A 20666-nucleotide genomic window follows, 5' to 3' on the forward strand; every position below is an offset into this window, starting at 1 on the left:
TTTGTTAGCAGGCTTATTTTGTATTTACAGTACTAGTACAGATCATCAATTATTAATAAACGCAGCTTTTTTCTGCTTTTTATTCAAATGCTGGCAGATCCCTCTATTCTCCCTCTCAGCGGAGAGGTTGCAGTGGGGTACAAACTCAGGTCAGATCTAGTTGCTAAAGTACAGAATCGAACACAATCAGCACAGAGGGATACAACACAACACAACACACAAAATAAATGAAGGGAAAAAGGCTTTGGATGGCTTTGTTAATGCCTACATTTATTTGTGGCTCTGAAGGCAGGCAGTTAAAAGGAAAGGACAAATTGCACATGTAACTGCTCTGACTCTCATGGATAATACTCGTAATATAGTATCCTGAAAAGGAGCTTACACAACCATACTGCTGAAGTGTGCATGATGCTTAATCATCTGTCTGTCTGCCAAAAACACAGCCTTGATGCTGTCAGAGGGGGACTGGTGGAGAAACACCACATGATTTTTCTACACCGACAGCAGACAGGTTCAATTCAGGGGCAGGAGAACAGGCCCAGAATTCAACAACACAGGTGCACTTTTGTATCCCTGTTACTAGAGCCGCCACAAAAATTAGCCTGACATTACACACCGGTATAAAACACACTCAGGCTGACGGTGAAGTAGTACCTTGTAGGCTTGGCAATCAATTCTTCATTACAAAGCGGTGGGGAATACGGCAAAATAAACACACACATGAATGATGTGATGAAGTGTTTCATAATTATAGCTGAAACAATAAAATCGTACCCCACATTCAAAATGGGCTGAATGTGTTTGCCAAGCCCACAATATAATAAGAGCACATTGGAGCTGGCTGTCCAGTTAATCATTCACTCTCAGAGTGTTTAAACAAAACTGTTAGTCACTACCAGTCACAGGGGAGCTGTAGCAATAAATCCTGTTTCAATAGCAAACACATGCAGAACCCTAGTTCAGCTCAGCCTGTAATAGTAATGAAATGACTGTAGGGCTGTCAATTCATCCATCAGCCTGGGGGGAAGCATGAAGAAGACACAGTATCTTCTAGACAGCCTACAGGACAGCTGCTGACCATGACCAACCATGAAAACAAACAGCTCCGTTGGAGCAAATGGAAATCCCATTAGCTTGATTACAAAAGCAGAGTAACACAAATCCCTAACTCTCGAGACATAGCCTAAAATCTGACGCATTTTAAAAACTCAAAAGCTCAGAAATCCAGCCTTGTTGTCCATTCAGGAAGGCCCACTCAACAAATGCTAGGTTTAAAAGTGTGTATCTACAGTAAGGTTAATACTGTTGGGTTTCTTTAGGTGAGCAAAGTTTTACCAATGAGCAGAACTATTCTATTCAGTTCAAAGAGTCCCTGTTTCTAAACAAGTCCGAATTTAGATTAAATTTTACATTCGTTGTCAAACCAGTACAGTTATAAATTGTCTATGTCAAACAGAAGGAAGTAGCCTGAGAGTTGTTATGCTTAAAGGGGAACCAGCAGGGTTACTAAAATGATGGTTTTACGCATCTTTACATGTTGCTGCTAATTAATTATAGTGTATAGGATTTTTCCAGTTCGATTCGATCATACAAGCAACTTTCAACACAATGTAAAACTTCTACTTCAAGGTTTCAGAATATGTCATGGCATAACTTACTGGCAGAAACACAGCGGAAAACTACAGAAGCACTGGATATCTCTTCCATGCGGCAACTAGAATCATTATATTCGGTGATGCTGCAGTGTTACCAACATATCAATTGATAATAATAATAATAATAATAATAATAATAATAATAAATGCAATTTCTAACTTGCCTCTAAGATTTGTCTTACAGTATAACCACCACTTTTATATTTCAGAGAGTATTTCAGCCCTCCCCTCACTTTGAGTTGACAAGCAGTAATTGTGATCATTTATATCATACTGAAAAGTTCTTTATAATTTGTAGGTGCTGCAGTAACAGCATTTCCTTTTAAATGACCCGTTATACAAAAGACAAAACTAAATGACTGTACTGGAATAAAAAAAAGTTACAATTTGCCTTGCAAACACATTTGATTCAGAAAATCACACACCTGAAATATGTTCCTGTGCATTTGCCTATTCATATAAACCAGCACAGGCAAGTGGGATGAGTCAAGGGATGCAAGTGATGGGACTGCGATCAAAGTGATTGTTTCCTCTTTTAAATGTGGCATTGCTTACTTGCACAAAATCTCCATTGTGCATTAATCTTCTCTATGTTGGAAAGGAGAAGAGAAATAACAGTCTTCATAGAAACACTTAATGTTGTCTATGGAAACTATAATTACCATCAAGGAGCAGGACTAACACTCGGTTGACTTGATGATAATAATGACCTGTGCCGCGGCGAGGAAGACTCTTGTGTAGTTTTTCCACTGTGTTTCCACTATTCAGGAAGTTATGATGCGACGCATCCTGAAACCCCGAAATATCGCACATGCCAGCTTTAACCATTACCATTTCTACCAATATTTGGCGAGTTTTACATTTGAAATGGTTAAAAATTGCTTATATGATAGAATTGAACTGGAAAAATTATATACATATTATATATAGGCTACACTAATTGCAAACCATCATTAATACTGCATACAACTATTTCAGGAATTGTGCTAGTTCCCCTTTAAGTTATTCAGTGAGTGATGACTGCAGACACCCACTCAGTTTCCACCAGCTAAAATCTGGTGACAGGCCGTGAGTGGACCAAGGCAACACAAGACTCACACCAGTTTGACCCAGCTCAGGGCCGTGCACTAGCAGTTACACAAGACTGCAGCAGGTACTGCACCTTCCAATCATGTTACTTTGTTTTGAGCACACAGCTAAAAGAGTAGCATAATAAATACACCTATATTTTAAATTCATGGGGGTTGGAGGCGGGGGGGCACTGTTAATAACCACCGTTACCCTGTCAGCAAGCGTCGACACAACCAGAACACGCAGCCCGACCACATCAAACACACAGCCCTATTCCAGCATGAGAGTGGAGGGGTTTGGGCAGACGATACCAGGAGAGCCAGCCAAACCCGCTCTTCCGGTAGGTCAAATGACATCCAGTCACAATGTGCCTCCTATTCAGCCCGTCCAGTGGCCCATCTCTTTTAAGAGCTCCTTCATCAAGATTGAGGGGAGCAGGGCCCTAGCACTACCACTGCTGGATCACTCAAGAGGACACCCCAAAAAGGGAGAGGGCTGAGGTTTAGACTTGAAAGTTTAAAAAGATAACGCTTAGAATGTGAACAATGCACACAATGAAGGCAATACTCACACACCCGCAGCAACACACAGTGATGTATGACACCATGTTTTTGATTTCTGCAAAACCATGATACTTTCACTTTAAGCAATGTTGACATGTTTTGGCAATCGTGAATCTGAAGTACATGCCTCTGCAAACCAAAGAGACTAGAGGGTTTCCTGCACAATGAAAGTCATTTGCTTAATATGGACTTACAAAGATGGGGAGGTGCTTCTGTTACAACCAATTAATCCCCTAGGACTAGCTAACAGTGGGCTGGAATGGGGGATCAGATACTGGGGGTGGAAATCTCCAGTTGGGCAAAGTTGGTTAATTGGCAAAGCATGTTGTAAACTGCGGTTCTACCATGTTAGGATCCGGCAAATTCCTCAGCTTGAGTGTGTGCTCCTGCCTTATCTAAGCATGGCAAGTCTGAGCATGCAGGCCTGAAGTGTTTTGTACAGTTGGGGGCAGTTCATGTCACAGCACTGAGGCTGAAAACAAGGTACACAAAGATGGCACGACACAACCCACCCAGGGCTCGGTCAACACCAAGAACCTTTTCCCCCCGTTAACCTTTCCCCCCTTTCTCTGGAAAACACGGCGGACTGATACACACTCTTGCAAATGTTTGTCAACAACATGTAATTCCTGTATGTCCTCAAAACCTGCTATACCAGAGCACAGTCATACCTCCTCAGCACAGTGGAAGTACCCAGATCTCCCACACCACTCCTGAAACCATGATATACCCAGAACCAGATCGAGCTACCAGACACGGCTTTGCTTGTGCCCGTTTTGTTTTGTGCTTTACTTACACGTTATGCAGATGTCAAAGACAGATAATTTACATAGGAATCTAAATCTGTGCAGGCAGCTGACATGCTAATCAATGCAAAATGAATGATCGTTATTTAAAGCAAATGTAGTAGGAAACTAGCTGGGGCTGCAGAATCACGATTATTATCGTAATTTACTGCTTTTGCAACATACTGATGATTGCACATTTTGTTGATGGCTAGCAGGTTCATCCTGGTTAGTGGAATATTAGGCTAAACATATGTACCATGAGGAAGGAAGAAAGTGTAACACTTTTTAAATTAAAAATCATTGTTATTCTTATGCAGTTCTCCATTGTTAGTCTGTTGACACTGAAGTCTGTATGGGGATGGTTATGAATCCATATGAATGCCAATGAAAACCTCAGAGGACAAAGTTAACTTCCGCAGATTTCATCAATCAATCAATCAATCAAACAAGCACTGACTTCTGCCCAGTTTCATTACACCTGTTACACCAGAATATTAAATAAGTGTGATGATCCCAATGGGCTACTGTGGGAAATAGCTGTTGTCAAAGCTCATAAAACAAAAATGATAATATGTTTTATCCAGCCATTTCCAATTAACACTTCATCCATTACAGGGTCATGGTAAATGTTTTATAGGTCAAACAATTTACACAAGACAGGAGACAAATCCTCCCTTACCTGGTGCTCCTCTCACAGCTAACATGCAAGGGACAGAGGAAAGCTGAGCTCTAAAGATGTAGAAGCTCGACAGCGAACTCCACGTCTGAGTTACAGTGCTTATTTACTTACAACATTACAGTACTCTTATCATTATCACTTATGGAAGCCCGCCAGCCATTGATCAAGGAAAAGCTGACCCAGACAGGCCTTACAAAGTGCACTTTAGTTAGACTATTCAGCACTGGGCAGGGCCGGGGCCACTTTAACTGCACGACATGGAAGAATTGGATTTCCGATTAAGAGGGTTTTAATGTAATTAGATCAAGTACGGTGCAGTTTGTCATGAATAATTTTTATGATGCACCTTCTTGCCATTTGTCGAGTGTGTTATACCACTGTTACAATCAAAGAGGATTTTCTCTCTCTCTCTCTCTCTCAAGAGATTTCTTCAATTTGCATTCGTTATTATTAGATTGTTGATGGGCCATTTCAAGAAGCAGTAAGCAGACACTTCAAGACATAAATCAAACAATCAAAGTTGATGGAATTTTGCCACTTTGTTTGTTTTCTATAAACTGCTCTTATCATTCAAAATGCATTGTGCACACACACACATATTATATATACACACACATATACATATACATATACATAGTATATATATATACATATACATATACATAGTATATATATATATATATATATATATATATATATATATACACATATATATATATATATATATACACACATACATATACACTCACCTAAAGGATTATTAGGAACACCATACTAATACTGTGTTTGACCCCCTTTCGCCTTCAGAACTGCCTTAATTCTACGTGGCATTGATTCAACAAGGTGCTGAAAGCATTCTTTAGAAATGTTGGCCCATATTGATAGGATAGCATCTTGCAGTTGATGGAGATTTGTGGGATGCACATCCAGGGCACGAAGCTCCCGTTCCACCACATCCCAAAGATGCTCTATTGGGTTGAGATCTGGTGACTGTGGGGGCCAGTTTAGTACAGTGAACTCATTGTCATGTTCAAGAAACCAATTTGAAATGATTCGACCTTTGTGACATGGTGCATTATCCTGCTGGAAGTAGCCATCAGAGGATGGGTACATGGTGGTCATAAAGGGATGGACATGGTCAGAAACAATGCTCAGGTAGGCCGTGGCATTTAAATGATGCCCAATTGGCACTAAGGGGCCTAAAGTGTGCCAAGACAACATCCCCCACACCATTACACCACCACCAGCAGCGTGCACAGTGGTAACAAGGCATGATGGATCCATGTTCTCATTCTGTTTACGCCAAATTCTGACTCTACCATCTGAATGTCTCGACAGAAATCGAGACTCATCAGACCAGGCAACATTTTTCCAGTCTTCAACTGTCCAATTTTGGTGAGCTTGTGCAAATTGTAGCCTCTTTTTCCCATTTGTAGTGGAGATGAGTGGTACCCAGTGGGGTCTTCTGCTGTTGTAGCCCATCCGCCTCAAGGTTGTACGTGTTGTGGCTTCACAAATGCTTTGCTGCATACCTCGGTTGTAACGAGTGGTTATTTCAGTCAAAGTTGCTCTTCTATCAGCTTGAATCAGTCGGCCCATTCTCCTCTGACCTCTAACATCAACAAGGCATTTTCGCCCACAGGACTGCCGCATACTGGATGTTTTTCCCTTTTCACACCATTCTTTGTAAACCCTAGAAATGGTTGTGTTGAAAATCCCAGTAACTGAGCAGATTGTGAAATACTCAGACCGGCCCGTCTGGCACCAACAACCATGCCACGCTCAAAATTGCTTAAATCACCTTTCTTTCCCATTCAGACATTCAGTTTGGAGTTCAGGAGATTGTCTTGACCAGGACCACACCCCTAAATGCATTGAAGCAACTGCCATGTGATTGGTTGGTTAGATAATTGCATTAATGAGAAATTGAACAGGTGTTCCTAATAATCCTTTAGGTGAGTGTATATATATACACACACACACACATATTATATATATACACACATATTTTGCATGCTTAAAGCTCACATCAAAAGCACCAAGTAGGAGAACCTGAGATTTTAAGACAGCCATCTCTCCCTTACCTTAAAACGTTTTTAAATCACATAGGTCTACAACAAGAGCCCATAATCAATGTCTGGATGCACAGTTTCAACCAAGTTGTGTCACTCTTACGGCATTGCTTTTGAAATATTAATTTAAGCAACTCCAAACTGTGAGGCAGCATCAATGTCTTGTATTGCATTGCGAAAGAGCTGCTGTAAACAGGACTTAATGCAGGTACTTGCTGCACAGCACTTAGTATCACATTGTTCACACTAAACATGAAGAATTGTAGCTAATATTCACTAGTAGTATTTTATGCATCACTGTAATTGAAGAAAGAAACGAGGTTTATTTGGATAAAGCGCATATGTATCTAGTCAAATGAGCTCGTAAAGCAGAGCAGGTTGTGCCTGGATATATATTTTATTTGCTTTACTAACACTGATCACCTGAAACACTGCGAAGGACTAGTAAACAAACCAGCCCCAAGGAAACTAAACGGGCAGCTGTGTCAGTGGCCGCCCTTCTGCGCTGCACCAACCAATGAGAGCGCTGGGATTGTGCAGATCTGCGCAGACCTGCGGGAATCTGCGCTACGAGCGTCAACACACTAGTTTGGCCGTGCAGACACCGCCGCGCTGGCCAGGCTGTGGCGGGTCACCAAAACACCCCGTGCAAGATCACAAGCGATAACACGAAAACCGTTTTGCAGACGCGCAGAGCAGAAATATGAACAATGTGTCTGCGCAGGACGTGAGCGAGCAGCTCGCACTGAGCCGCCAGTCCTAAATGACACGGAACAATGTGCCGCGCTGCTCGTTATTTCAGCGGGATCCCCACTCGATCCATTTACACATGCACAGAAAAGAAAAGAAAAGAAGAGACACTGTAACCGAGATTCAGGTTGTGTCTTCCAACTGAGCTGAATGATTGATCTTGTTCCCAGTGTTATCAAGAGGGTGTGTTTCCCACGCCTTGGGTAAAAACAGACAAAAGACAAACAGAAAAGGCTGCAGATACAATGTGGCAATATCACTTTGCAACATTTCCATTGAGTCGATCCAGTAGGTTGTTACACGTTTGCAAAATAATTCCCAGCACATCAGCCCCTAACAAAAGAAAGCATCGTGTGTGTGTGTGTGTGTGTGTGTGTGCAGCCGCCGGGATGTGTTATTAAACATGGCGAGGTGAGGAAGGGAGGTCCGCTTCTTAAATGTGGAGGCAGATATGCAAGGAATGCGTTTGTCCAGCGCCAAGGTGCCCTGACGGGCGCGCAAGAGCAGCCAGCGCCGGCATTAAAGAAAGGCTCTCGTCTCGGAGCAAGAAAAGCAAACCGTGTGCGTCTCACTGCGAACTGCGAACTGCGACCTGCAAACGCACGTCCGAGCATCAAGAGATCAATCCACTGTGCATTATCCTTACTTTTCCTCCCCCTCTCCTCTCTTCCCTCCCCCAAAACAAAACCCCCTTTAGAGCGCGTTTGCGCAGACCCCCGTCCTGGGTAAACCTGCCAGCGCCGGACTGCCCTCTCACCTGAGCAAACTGGACAGCGGGTGCGATGAGGAGCTGTGCCCCCCGCCGCCGCCACCCCCGCCGGCGCCCGAGGAGCCGCTACCGAGCCCTGTGGACTGCCGCTTGCCGGAGAGCAGCTTCTCGACGGCGGCGAGGTTCCCCGTGCGGGCCGCCTCCAGGAGTTCCTGCTCTTTCCCCATCCCGAGCCGAGCAGGGACAGAGGGGCACAATGGGGGTTGGCTCCGGCGATCCCGTCTCGCTGGCTCTGCGGAGGGTTCACACACGTCTTCAGATCCAGTGGTGCCTTTGAAGACGGTAAGATCCTCCACGGTGGCTCGACCCTTCCTGCGCTACTCGCACCCCGGATTCCAGCTCCCCTCCGCCGCTCCGGGGAAAGTTTCTTTCAGCACCACCGGGCAAACTTCCTCCGACTGCCCCTGACACGTCACTTCCTCGGGACGGCCTCCTCCCCGTGACGTCATTTGGTAACATCCCGACGTCATTTCACAACAGCGGTTGCCTCATAACTCGTAGTGAAGTGGTGGTCGGGTTTTATAGCGCCATTCCGACCAAGACATCGTCTGAAATAGCATGCTGCTCTTCTGTTGCTTGTAAATGATGCAAATATACAGAGAGACAGAGAGTTGTTCAATGGTATAATAAAGCATATCAACGCACTTCTCCCGCCCACCCCAAAGGGTGTTTACACATCTACATTTGATTGCCATGTAGGTCATTTCAGTGTGGAGTATTAAAGTCACAGAGACATGTCCCATGCAGCCCAGGGGGAAACACAGGTATTCCAACATAATTCAGTGTGGAGCTGTCAATGCATGCCACAGTATTTTCAATCTTTTAAAACTGTAGTCTGCAGTAACAGTTCTTATTCATGCTTCTCAGAAAAAAATAAACTATTAAAAATTACAAAAGGGCGTCTGATAGAACTGATGACAACTACATTGATTTATTTCGTGCATACACAGAGATGCAGGCAAACAAATGATGGTGTGAGTGAAATATTTGCATATCACCTCGATGAAAGTGCATATTGTCTTTGCTGGGGTGTGTGTAGTGAAACAAGACGGACATTATGATGGCGGTTGAATATTTGCATGTGCTTTACTAACCTGGTTTATTTGCCTCTCAGCCCTGCCCCCCAGTGGTGGAACCCGCTATAGGACCCAGATCTGCAGCAAGTCTGACCCACTTCAGACTCTCTGTGCTTTGCAATCTCTACACTGTTATCAGCAGCACTGCACTCAAATGGAGATCAAATCACAGGATCATTTTATTCCAAGCTCTCATTTGAAGCATACTGTATTACTCTATTCTTTACCCACAGAAACTCACATACCAATGTCCTGTAGATGAACTGCAATTATAATCTCTCCGTTATCAAGAATAAATGAATAAATAAAGTTTCCACCTGCATCAGATGAGTCTACAATCAAGACAAGCTGAGGTTTCTCACTGCAAGTTTGTTTTTTAATCAAGTTTATAAAGTGGGAGAGTGTGCCAGGACAGGAGGGGCTGGCCCCACAAGATGAGTGAAATAAAGTCTTTAAAAGGTTGGGATCTGCTCTATACTGGATTGCATGTTGATTCACTGTAGAACTATAGACATATACTGGTTTGTATAATTTCTGTTTTATAACTGTATACTATATCAGTTTAGTGTTCTTTGGAAATGTAACACACAGGCTGGGGATATACTTCCCAGGACATACGGGTACATTATTATGAATACAATATATTTCTGTATATATGTGCTTATGGTCGTTGGGGTTCAGTTTCCACTTGCAACAATGATCTGATGAATCTAATTAAAAATACATTACTCATGGCAGAGGAAGGGTTAGTAGCTAAAGTGCATATAATGTCACACTTCACGCACCATCCCGACGATGTTGCACTGTGAGTTGCATGCTGTAAGGCTCTCGTTGCAACAAACCTGGGAGGACAGGGCTGGCGCGGTGCTCTGCCCTCAAACCTGCCAGGGCGCATGCGCCCTGGCAGGTTTGAGGGCAGTGCACCGCGCCAGAGGCTGCGCATAAAGTTTATTGAAACCGGAAAAGGAAATACGGCAAATCGTGGAGGGAGCGACAACAATAATAACACAAGGAGGAATTGTGCTCCTGGGAGAAAGGTAATTGAAGAATAATCATCAGTTTAGCAAAAATGCATGCTTTATTTTATTGTTGTGCTTATAGCATGTCATTTAGCTTGGATCTACATCGAGGTTTTATTTACGTTGCACTTGTGTGAGTTTGTACAGCGGATGCATGCAACGTCCGAGATGACATTGAACTAATTTCCAATGGGTTTTGTTTATTATATATAGTCGAGTTGAGATCCTGTTGATGCCCGGATCGCTGTGAGCTCAAATGGACTTTATAGCCAACAATGCGATCTGATCGAGTCCCTGTCTGAGTAAACGCGGTATTCAATCCCACAGGATTACATGTCAGTGTTGAGGGCTTGAACTGCTACACAAGGCGATCTGGCGATGGCAGACCCGGCCCAGATAAAGACTGAAGCCGGGCCGGACTTGAAGGTGACCCCGACCGAGCCCCAGCACACGGGCGGGGAGGAGGAGGAGGAGGAGGAGGAGGAGGAGGCGCTGGCCGAGCCGGGGGCCTCGGAGCTGGGAGCCTCGGCGCAGCATCCGCACGACGTCAAGGATGAGGATAAAGGGGTCAGTGGGGGTTTGAGTCTCAGCCAGGAGAATATGAATGTGTATTTATCCACAGCTGATGAGTATTTTGAGTCTTCTAGTTCTGTGTGATTTACGAATATCTTTTCACTAAATCAAAAGGGGGTTCTCTCTGGTGAAATAATATGTATTGATCAGTGCAGTGACGCTTTACTGTGCTCTTTTGTTAGGGACCTGTGCACAGACTGGAAGCTGTTGCTTTTATTGTATTTGAATGGTTTGCTTGAGCAGCAATCTAAGTACTTCACTTTTTTTAAAGTACTTTAGTCGAGGCCTGTGTGGTTTTAAAGGGCAGGGTTGTGCGTTTCAGCAAAGAGTACAGAGCCTATTATTCAGAAGGGCCATGTCTTAACCCACAGATGCTTTTCTGTCCTCCTGTCGCCTCTCGCAGCTGACACTGAAAGACGGTGCCGGGGAGGAGGGCGAGTCGAGCGACCCCAATGCACCGGCTAAGAAACTGAAGGCGGAGGCAGAGAAGAAGAAAGAGAAGCGGCAGAAAGTGGACGAGGATGAGATTCAGAAAATGCAGTGAGTGGAGAGGAGAGACGGACCTGTTCAGTTCCATGTAGCAAGGAACACTCTGGGATAGAGTTCAGTGCTAAGACGGGGCAAAGGGAACAGTGGCGACTTGTAAGACAGGCATGAATTGCATGAAACCACCCAAGAACTGCAAATTTTATCATGAATACTCAGTGGTGGATATCCTTAGAAGAGAAACAAGAAGCCTCTATCAAACAAAATCCCCATCGAGTGTTGATTTTTTTTTTTTTTTTAATTTCACAAGTTCATTCAAGTGACAGTATATTGCATGTGTATATATTTTTTTTCATGCAATATTGCCTTGTGGGATGCTGGTGATGTCTCGCTCCACTGTGTGAGCACAAATCTTAGCTTGGTTTTGTTCCCTCCCCCCTCTTTTTTTAGGATTTTAGTGTCCTCCTTTTCAGAAGAGCAGCTGAATCGGTACGAGATGTACCGGCGATCGGCTTTCCCTAAAGCGGCAATTAAACGGGTAAGTTGGGGCCTGGTGTTGTGTGATAAGACATTGGGATCCAAAGAGGAGATCCTTTCAGTGTTGTACCTGAACCCACGGGGTTACAAACCGCTCTTGAACCTAAGGACTCTCTGGTGTGTTGCAGCTGATCCAGTCCATCACGGGGTCCTCGGTGTCGCAGAACGTGGTCATCGCCATGTCCGGCATCTCCAAGGTCTTCGTTGGGGAAGTGGTGGAGGAAGGTAAGGTCCTCCTGAAACTAAGTCATGGCTATGGCCACTGCTGGGGAATGGGTTAGTGATGCAGCATTAAGGGGACCACTTCCCAAAACATACCTTTAATGCACTCCAGGAATAACTTCACCCATTTCACTGTGAGTGCAGTGGCAAATATGCAATACTGTACATCACATACAGAATACTGAAAAAATCAGCTTGTAGAAATGTAATTTGACTTGATTTAAAATCTGCAGTACATGGCACTGGTTTATAAACTGGCTGCTGCTCTAACCTGAAGAGGATCAGTTTTATGCATTTCCCCGTCTCCTATTGCTAATGGATCTGTCATTGGGGGTTCAGCTGTTGATGTACCCGTGTTTCTGTTCTCCAGCTTTGGACGTGTGTGAAAAGTGGGGAGAGACACCGCCGCTGCAGCCCAAACACATGAGGGAGGCCGTGCGGCGGCTGAAGAGCAGGGGCCAGATCCCCAACACCAAACACAAGCACATCCTGCTCAACTGAGAGCCGTGTCCGCAGCGCACACGCGGGCCCCGGCCTCACACCGGCCTCCTGGCTCGTGTGACCTGTCCCGTTGTAAAGCACAGCTGGAGACTGTCAGACTGAATGAAAACACAGAAACAGGAAACTAAACTGGTCACCATACCTGCCTGCTGTCAGCTATACAGGGGATCACTTTCCAGTCTGATTTTATTTTTGTTTTGAGAACAAGCATTTCTTATTTTGCCCCCCGTCACAGCTGCTCATCCTGCTCCAGTATCAGGGCTGGATTAGAGTTTCACTCTGGACTCTCCCCTTGGCATGGAATCGCTCCCCTACCTTTGAGGAAATGCACACCTGGCCCGAGGAGCCCTGGGGATGTGTGAGCCAAGACCGACCAGGCTGGAGGGAGGGAGATTGTGTAAATAAACTGGTTTAGTACTATTGTGTTGTTGTTGCCGTAATCGGATCTGCATAAGTAAAATGAGACAATGTCCAATTAAGTTCCTGTACAACTAATCTAGAAGAGTGCACGAAGATCTGCTTTAAAGATGTTTCTCAGCCAGGCGGTTTCCAGATAATCTGATTGGAGCTGTACGAGTTCCATGATGAGAATAATAAAGGTTCAAAAAAGTATTAATAATAAGAAACCAAAAGATCATCAGGGTAACACTACTGATGCATTGTTTTAAAGTGTTATTTATTGGTATAGTCAAGAACCTGCAAGAATGGCCATCATTCTTCTCCATGAATGTGAGAATACTCTGTCCTGACTGTGGTCTGTTCCCTAAAAGAATAAAGCTTCACCACAGTAATTGGCTCACCTGACTTTTGCATTTCTCCATCTTGCAGGAATATAACTTGTAGTTGCATCAGGGAGGAGGAGTCTCCCAGGATTGTGTTCAGTTGGATTTTAATGCACTTTGGCAAAGCTACTTGCATATCCTATCCGTCATGCACTAAGACTGACATGTGGGTTGAACAGAAACAGACAAGCGTGCACTGTAGAGGTTATAAACTTTGTCTTTTATTAATTTAACTTAGAAATATTCTCACACATACAATACTGGTTCACAGAACCCATTTCAAAATCCAATAGCATAGTGACATTTAAAAAACACAGTCTAAAAAGGTTTAAATTCAAAATCTTAAAATAAGTTAAAATACTGTCAGAGAGACTCCAGAACAGTGCGACTGGGCTGGCCCGGACCTCGAACACGGAGTGTGTTTCCTGCGATTCCACATTCAGTTCAAGCATGTGCAATCTGTAGTGAGCTGTACTTACAGTGGACTGCAAACTCAGGCCATTCCCAAGCTTGAATCCAACAGAAGAGGTAACTAGTTTACAAAGCTTTGATCAGTTTGTGTCACTAGTGCTGTAAACTGTGGCCATTTTGTTCCTAGAGAATAATTGTCAACAAGCTCCTTCACGCACGGTTATAATACATGCCCCCGCTTCTGGTTCTTGGGTTAGTTCGTAAACAAAGTTATTTACAAAAAAAAAACGAACAAAAAGGTTCCATGCTTTAGAACATTTTAACTTGATTTTGAGGATCTGAAATGTGCCGGACTATGTACTGAGCAGCACCAAATCTGAGACCATGTTTCACAACACCGCACTCTGCGCCATCCGTTTGAGAGTGCCAGATTGGATATGTACAGAGTGCCTTGCAAAAGTGACAGAAGAGAGACAAGGAAACTGAGACCTAAGTAACAGCATGCCATTTGAAATGGAAACGGACCAGCAAACGTGCCTCACTTTTAGGATGTACTTTGAAACAACTGTCAGTGCATTTTTTTTAAGGGGTTCAAACATTTAAAAACTATATATATTTATATGACACCCTACATATACTATTAGACAGAAGCACATATGTACATGCAAAGTACTTTTGACATTTCATTAACATCTGGAATTCCATGAGACCATCTCCCCGGGTTCCATTAAACCTCCCAGCATTCATGTTTCATTCAGTGGCAGTTCATTTTATTCTAATTATGGGATTTAGGACATTTTCTGATGGGATTAAAAATTAAAAACATGGAATATGTCAAAACTACTCAGAATGCACATGTATACATTTTCTGCCTGAAAGATTCCCTTAAATGGGATGGTTTACCCTCAAAATTGATCACTATATTTAGACGGTTATTTTAAAGCTTTAAAGCTAGTTAGCTTGAACTGCAAGACTTATTACATGGAAGAAACTGCACCTACGGGTAGAGATGTACATTTCTGTACTACTGTGTCCTGGCTGCACTTTTGAGTATGTGTCAGACCCCAGCAATATCACCCACACTTCTCAGATTAGACCCCTGTTCGCATTCATTTCACAGAAACAGTACAGTGATGTATTATTCCAGAACAGTTGGCAATGGTTAAATGAAAACTGAACGTACCAAAAGCAAACAGTGCTTGAGATTTGGCAGACTTTCACTCGCAGTCTTCAATTGTGTTGACAAACATTGATTTAGAAGTCCTACTCAGGACAGAATGAGTACAGACTGGGCTATTGTCAATTAAAAAAAGTTAGAAGCACAAGTTGGGTGTATTTTTGATTGAAATGTTAAACGAAAATGCTGGTACTGCAGCTCAGAAACTAAAAAGGCAAAGAATGCAGTTTTGGATGTGAACCAGAACATGAATATGAACAAGCAAAGTCATGTCAAACTCTGGTTCCCTTATGCATCTTTATCCTGGTAAATTGACCATGGGATGTATGCACTTTTAATAGGATTTGACCATTGATTTACAATGGTTTCCTATTGGATCAGCATGCCTTCCCTATGCTTTACAACATGGGAGTGTGGGAATACTGCAAAAATCAGGATAAATTAGGCATGTGTACTATGGTACACCATAGTTGATTAATGGTAGAATGCAGTAAAGCACAATGAAAGCATATTTAAACCAGTGGATCCTATTAAAACCATGTGCAAAAAAAAAAAACTTGCATCTGGGTTGCTCCTGGCTAGAGTATTGCCACCGCTGTTTCAGTCGATACGGCTACAGAGAAGCGCCGCCCTGGGAGATTTTATTTTCTCCCCTGCTCAATTGTCCCAGGGTGCCCTAGTTTTGTCCTGGTTACTTTCCCTGGCTGATCCATCAGGCCAGACCAGACGAGACGGGGAGGTGCCGGTTGACAGAGCTGCAGAGTCCTGGGTCCTTGGAGCGGTCCGGAGGCCGAGGCGAGTGGAGATTGGGACGGACCGGGAGCGACAGGGGACCTAGCCAGAGGAGTCGGAGGACTCCTCACGGAGTGGGTCCCACCTAGAAGCCCGGCCGACCATCTACCCGGAGCCCGGCCTGACCAGGACTGCTCCCCGCTGACGTCACCAGCCAGGATCCAGGAGAGGCCTCGGATTCCAGGGACCGACCAGGCCGATCGGCAACGTCCCTGAGGGAGGCCTCCTGCAGCCAGGGCCCGGACTTCTCCCCGCAAGGCCCGCTCCCTGCAAGAGCCCCGGAGGTGGAAGCTGCTCCCCAGCCAGGTGGACTTGCCCCGACCTCCGGATTGAGAGCCTCCCGACCCTTCTCCCAGGTAGGAAAGCGCAGCATGGCCCAGCGAACCGCCGGTGTGAGGCGCCATAATGCGGTGCGCTTCAGCCGTGAGGCTGGAGCCGAGACCGCGGCCCTCACCCGGCTGGAGTTCAGCAGGTCCGTGCTGCAGAGGGGCCTGGGCTTTGCCCCTTCTGAGCTGAACTGTGTGGTAAAACTGCCTGGACCTAGGGACGTGTTTGAGGTGAGCTTTAAGAACCCTCAAGTGCTGGAGAGTTTTTGGAACCTGTATAGGGAAAAAAAAGACAGCATGCCCCTGAATGACTTTGTGGTCGACGCCCTGACAGATAGAGAAATTAAAATTGTAACTATTCAGTTTTATAACGAAGCAGTGGCAGAATATGATGTAGAAGTATGGCTGAGGAGACACTGTGAGATCCTGTCTGAAAGTAGGAGAGTTAATGATGAGGATGGGGTCTGGACCGGTGCTCGGCGGTGGCAGGTGCGCCTGCAGGTGGAAGTGGCCGCCATCGGCGGAGTACGCCATCTGCCAAGCACCGTGGTATTAGGAGCAAATAGGGGGCTTGTCTTTTATCATGACATGCCCAAATTATGTAGGAACTGCGGGGCCCTGGGTCATTTAGCCGCAGCCTGTACTGTTGTCAAGTGCAAGGTCTGCGGCGGAGAACATCAGACCAGGGCCTGCAAGCAGGAGAGGGCCTGCAACCTGTGCGGTGGGGGAGGGCATCTCTTTAGGAATTGTCCCTCCTCCTATGCAAATAGGGCGCGGGCCCTCGGGGGTGGTGGAGAGAGAGAAAATCAAGCGGAGGCTCCTCCAAAGGTGATACCCCAAGATGGGGGTAGAGAGGAAACAATCCCCAGGAGCCTCATAGGCTCCCTCTCTGACTCTGGGTCAGAAGTGGAGGCAGAGGGGGAGTGGACAGTGGTAGCGGGGAAGAGAAGGAGGGCAGAGAAGAGGATGGGTAGGGGGGGTATGATGAAAAAAAGGATCCATTCTGCAGATTCTCCCCCCCCTGCCGGCTCCTCCCCCGCTGCAGAGTCCTCTCCCTCTAATTTCTATACGCCCCACTCTGACTCCGGAGAGGAGAGTAGTGGGCCTTCTCCACTGCCCCGAGTGGGCAGCCTGGTGGACGAGAGGCCCCCTAGAAATAACATTCCTCCTGCCCCACAACTGAGACTCTCCCAGGGGAGGGGTCAAGTATGCCCTCCCGGCAGTAGTGGGAGAGACGCAGGTCCTCAGGAGATGAGAGTCGGCGCCAGTGTCCTTTCCCAGAAAGACATCAGGGACGTGATGGTAAGGTCACTGGCGCTGGGGGAGGAGGCCTGCGGTGGCAGACAGCCGGGAAGGGAGAGACCACCCCCTCCCCCACCATTAGTTAAAAGAACAACTAGCGGGGTCTACACAGTTTTCTCCCCAGTTGTACATAAAGCCTCTGCCCTGCCATCTGTCCGTCGGGCCTCGGCCTCAAAGGAACCAGGGAGAACCTCCAGCACCACGGGCCCTGAGCCCAGTGGAGTTTTGCCAGCCTTACCGGGTGGCGGGAGCCGAGCCCCCCCCATAGTCTTCCTAGAGGATCAAGCGGTGAGGCAAATGATTGAAATGATGGGTGCTAGCGCTAAGCTAGGTGAGGGAGAAGAGAGGAGTGGGGAAGAGAAAGGTTTCTTTACATGATTGTTACGGAGCGGGTAATTGCCCTCACAGCCATTATGGCATTAACTATCATTTCAATAAATGTGAGGAGCATTGCTGAGGTGAAAAAGAGGACCGATGTTTTAAACTCTCTGGCTGGAATGAAGGCAGATATTATTTGTTTGCAGGAGTGCGGCATCCCGTTCCAAAAAGAATATAAAGATCTCCGGGACACTTGGACCCTAGGAGAATCCTTCTGGTCAGGGTCCAATGTGTCCCGAGCGGACGGGATTGCCGTACTCCTGAAAAACCCCTTCATAACAGCAAAAACATTTAAGGTTATAGAGGCGGGCAGACTGGCCAGCCTCGATTTTAAATACAAGGGGGCTGTATTGAGGCTGGTCAATGTCTATGCCCCCACCAGCCAGAGAGAGAGAGTCCTCTTTCTCCCTCAGCTACGCCCGCTCCTGATCGGCACCTTGCCAGTTATCATTTCAGGTGATTTCAACTGTGCTCTGAGGGATGTAGACCGGAGTAAGCCCCGCAACGATAGATCCAGCAGGGACCTCGCTGCGTTCGTGGAGGACTTTGAACTCTGCGACGCAGGTCGGGATCTGGTCCCCTTGTTCACCTGGGTGAGTTCTTCTGGCTCCTCCTTCTCCAGGATAGATCTCGTCCTCCTCAGTAAGCCACTGGAGAGGACCGCCATGTCTTCGGAGGCAGTCTTCTTTTCAGACCACAGGCTCCTGACGACAGAGGTGCTCATTCCGAGCACACGGGAGTCGGGGCCTGGGGTCTGGAAGCTCAACACCTCTCTGCTCGATGACCCTCGTGTGATTAAGACCTTTAGCAGACGCCTCGAGGAGTGGAGGACCCTGAAGGACCTTTTTGATTCTCCCATAGAGTGGTGGGAGATGATGAAGAAAAGAACCAAGGGCTACTTCATTCAGCTGGGGAAACGGAAAGCTCGCGAGAGGCGGGCGAGATATTCCCATCTAAACGCCCGCCTCCAGCGCCTGAGTCTTTTACAGCTCAGAGGCTTCGACCTAGCTGAGGAGGTGGCCCGGGTCAAACTGAGTCTCTCCGCACTCTATCGGGAGGAGCAAGAGAAGATCAAGGTCCTTTCCAGGGTCCGCATCATGGAGGACGATGAGAAATGCAGCCGCTTCTTCTTCAAGAAAACGAAGGAGAGGCGGCCTGCAATGTCCTCCATGATCGACTCCTCGGGGCAAGAGGTGGAGGGCAGAGAGGCTGTTGAGACAGTGGTGCGGGATTTCTACAGGGAGTTGTACGACCAGAAGGTGGTGGATCAAAATCTGATCCATCACTTTCTGTCCCTGTTGGAGTCCCGCAATGAGGGAGACGAGGAGGAGGAGGAGGATCCAGAGATCACCACCACTGAACTCTCCCAGGTGATAAAGAGTCTTAACTCTGGAAGGACACCGGGTCCCGACGGGATCCCTGCTGAGTTCTATAAGATCTTTTGGGAGGTGCTTAAGGAAGATCTGGGCCAGGTCCTGGGGTCGATGTACAGAGAGGGCAGATTGGCCCCTTCGATGAAGAAGAGTATCCTCTCCCTTCTTCACAAGAAGGGAGACCCAAAAGATCTGAGGAACTGGCGGCCAGTCAGCCTCCTGTGCACCGACTACAAGATACTGGCCAAAGCACTGACGCTCCGGCTGCAGCGGCCACTCCCTCAAGTCGTGGGTCCCGACCAGGTCTGTGGTGCCCGGGGGTGATCGGCAGCCGACAACGCCATGCTGCTCAGGGATGTCGTGGCCTACTCGAACGAGAGAGGGCTTCCCCTGGTCCTAATCAGCTTGGACCAGGAGAAAGCCTTCGACAGAGTGAGCCACGAATACCTGCAGCTTGTCATGGAGAGGATGGGTCTCGCTCTTGGCCTGAGGAAGTGGGTCAAGATCATCTACAGCGGCCTAAGCAGCAGGGTCTTTGTGAACCGCCACCTGACCGAACCATTTCCGGTCAGGTCGGGGGTCCGGCAGGGATGTCCCCTGTCGGCCCTGCTGTACGTCCTCTGCTTGGAGCCGTTCATGCAGGCGATCCGCCGGGACGTCCGGGTGACAGGTTTCCATCTCCCGGGTTCCGGCGGAGAGCAACTGAAGGCCCTGGCCTATATGGACGACGTGGCCGTGGTCTGCACGGACGCTCCGTCCGTGGCCAGGGTCGAGGAACTGCTGGACGGCTTCTGCAGGGCGACGGGGGCCGCTGTGAACAAGGCCAAGAGCGAGGTCTACCTCTCCAGGGCATGGCCTGTCGGCCGGGGCCCGCCGACCGTGTTCCCTGTGAAGCCGTCTATCAAGGTTCTGGGGATCACGATCGACGGGACCAACACGGGCACCCGGAGCTGGGAGGAGGCCATAGCAAAGGTCCAAAGGAAGATCCACGGCTGGAGCACAAGGACCTTGACGATGGCTGGTAAGGTGCTGGTCGTAAAGGCCATCCTCTTCCCGATACTCCTCTACGTAGGAATGATCTTCCCCCCAGACAAGGTCATCGCAAAACTAGTGACCCGAATTATATTTCGGTTTGTCTGGGGGAGCAAAATGGAGAGGCTGAAAAGAGTGCAGATGGTGAAGGGTACCCTGGATGGAGGCAGGGGGGTCCCGGACGTTGTGCGGCTGATAAAGGCGCAGGGGCTGGCCTATGTGGTCAAGAACATCCAGGCTGCTGGCAAGAAAGTGAGTTTCATGAACCGCTTTTATTTTGCCAGCAGCCTGAGACCATTCGGCCTCTGCGCCATGGATAACACCAGGCCGCA

The 20666-nt window shown here is 46.8% G+C and overlaps 2 protein-coding genes across 11 annotated transcripts in view; one reads left to right on the plus strand and one right to left on the minus strand.

Annotated features, from left to right (window-relative positions):
* The window catches only part of LOC136749334 (ankyrin repeat and SAM domain-containing protein 1A), a 118019-nt gene extending 109265 nt beyond the window's left edge, over positions 1-8754 (minus strand). For all 10 annotated transcript variants that reach the window (XR_010816742.1, XM_066703533.1, XM_066703532.1 and 7 more), the window contains exon 1: positions 8336-8754. Coding sequence is in view for 9 of the 10 variants with exons in the window: in XM_066703533.1 (XP_066559630.1) it covers positions 8336-8514 (179 nt within the window). In the remaining variant the exon portion in view is untranslated. The remainder of the gene's footprint in view (positions 1-8335) is intronic.
* A 1601-nt stretch (positions 8755-10355) lies between these two features.
* On the plus strand, positions 10356-13552 carry taf11 (TAF11 RNA polymerase II, TATA box binding protein (TBP)-associated factor). Its single transcript, XM_066703536.1, has 6 exons — positions 10356-10460; positions 10770-11009; positions 11419-11555; positions 11952-12039; positions 12167-12263; positions 12631-13552. The coding sequence occupies exons 2-6, from the start codon at positions 10821-10823 to the stop codon at positions 12759-12761; spliced, it is 642 nt and encodes a 213-aa protein (XP_066559633.1). The 5' UTR covers positions 10356-10460; positions 10770-10820; the 3' UTR covers positions 12762-13552.
* The last annotated feature ends 7114 nt before the right edge of the window (positions 13553-20666 follow it).

The sequence above is a fragment of the Amia ocellicauda genome, chromosome 5, assembly GCF_036373705.1.
Source record: "Amia ocellicauda isolate fAmiCal2 chromosome 5, fAmiCal2.hap1, whole genome shotgun sequence".
Taxonomy (NCBI): Eukaryota; Metazoa; Chordata; class Actinopteri; order Amiiformes; family Amiidae; genus Amia; species Amia ocellicauda.

Coding starts and splice junctions, on each gene's coding strand:
- taf11 (XM_066703536.1), top strand. CDS start 10,821: ATGGCAGACCCGGCCCAGATAAAGACTGAAGCCGGGCCGGACTTGAAG. Junction 11,556..11,951: donor GATGAGATTCAGAAAATGCA/GTGAGTGGAGAG, acceptor CTCTTTTTTTAG/GATTTTAGTGTCCTCCTTTT. Junction 12,040..12,166: donor CTAAAGCGGCAATTAAACGG/GTAAGTTGGGGC, acceptor GGTGTGTTGCAG/CTGATCCAGTCCATCACGGG.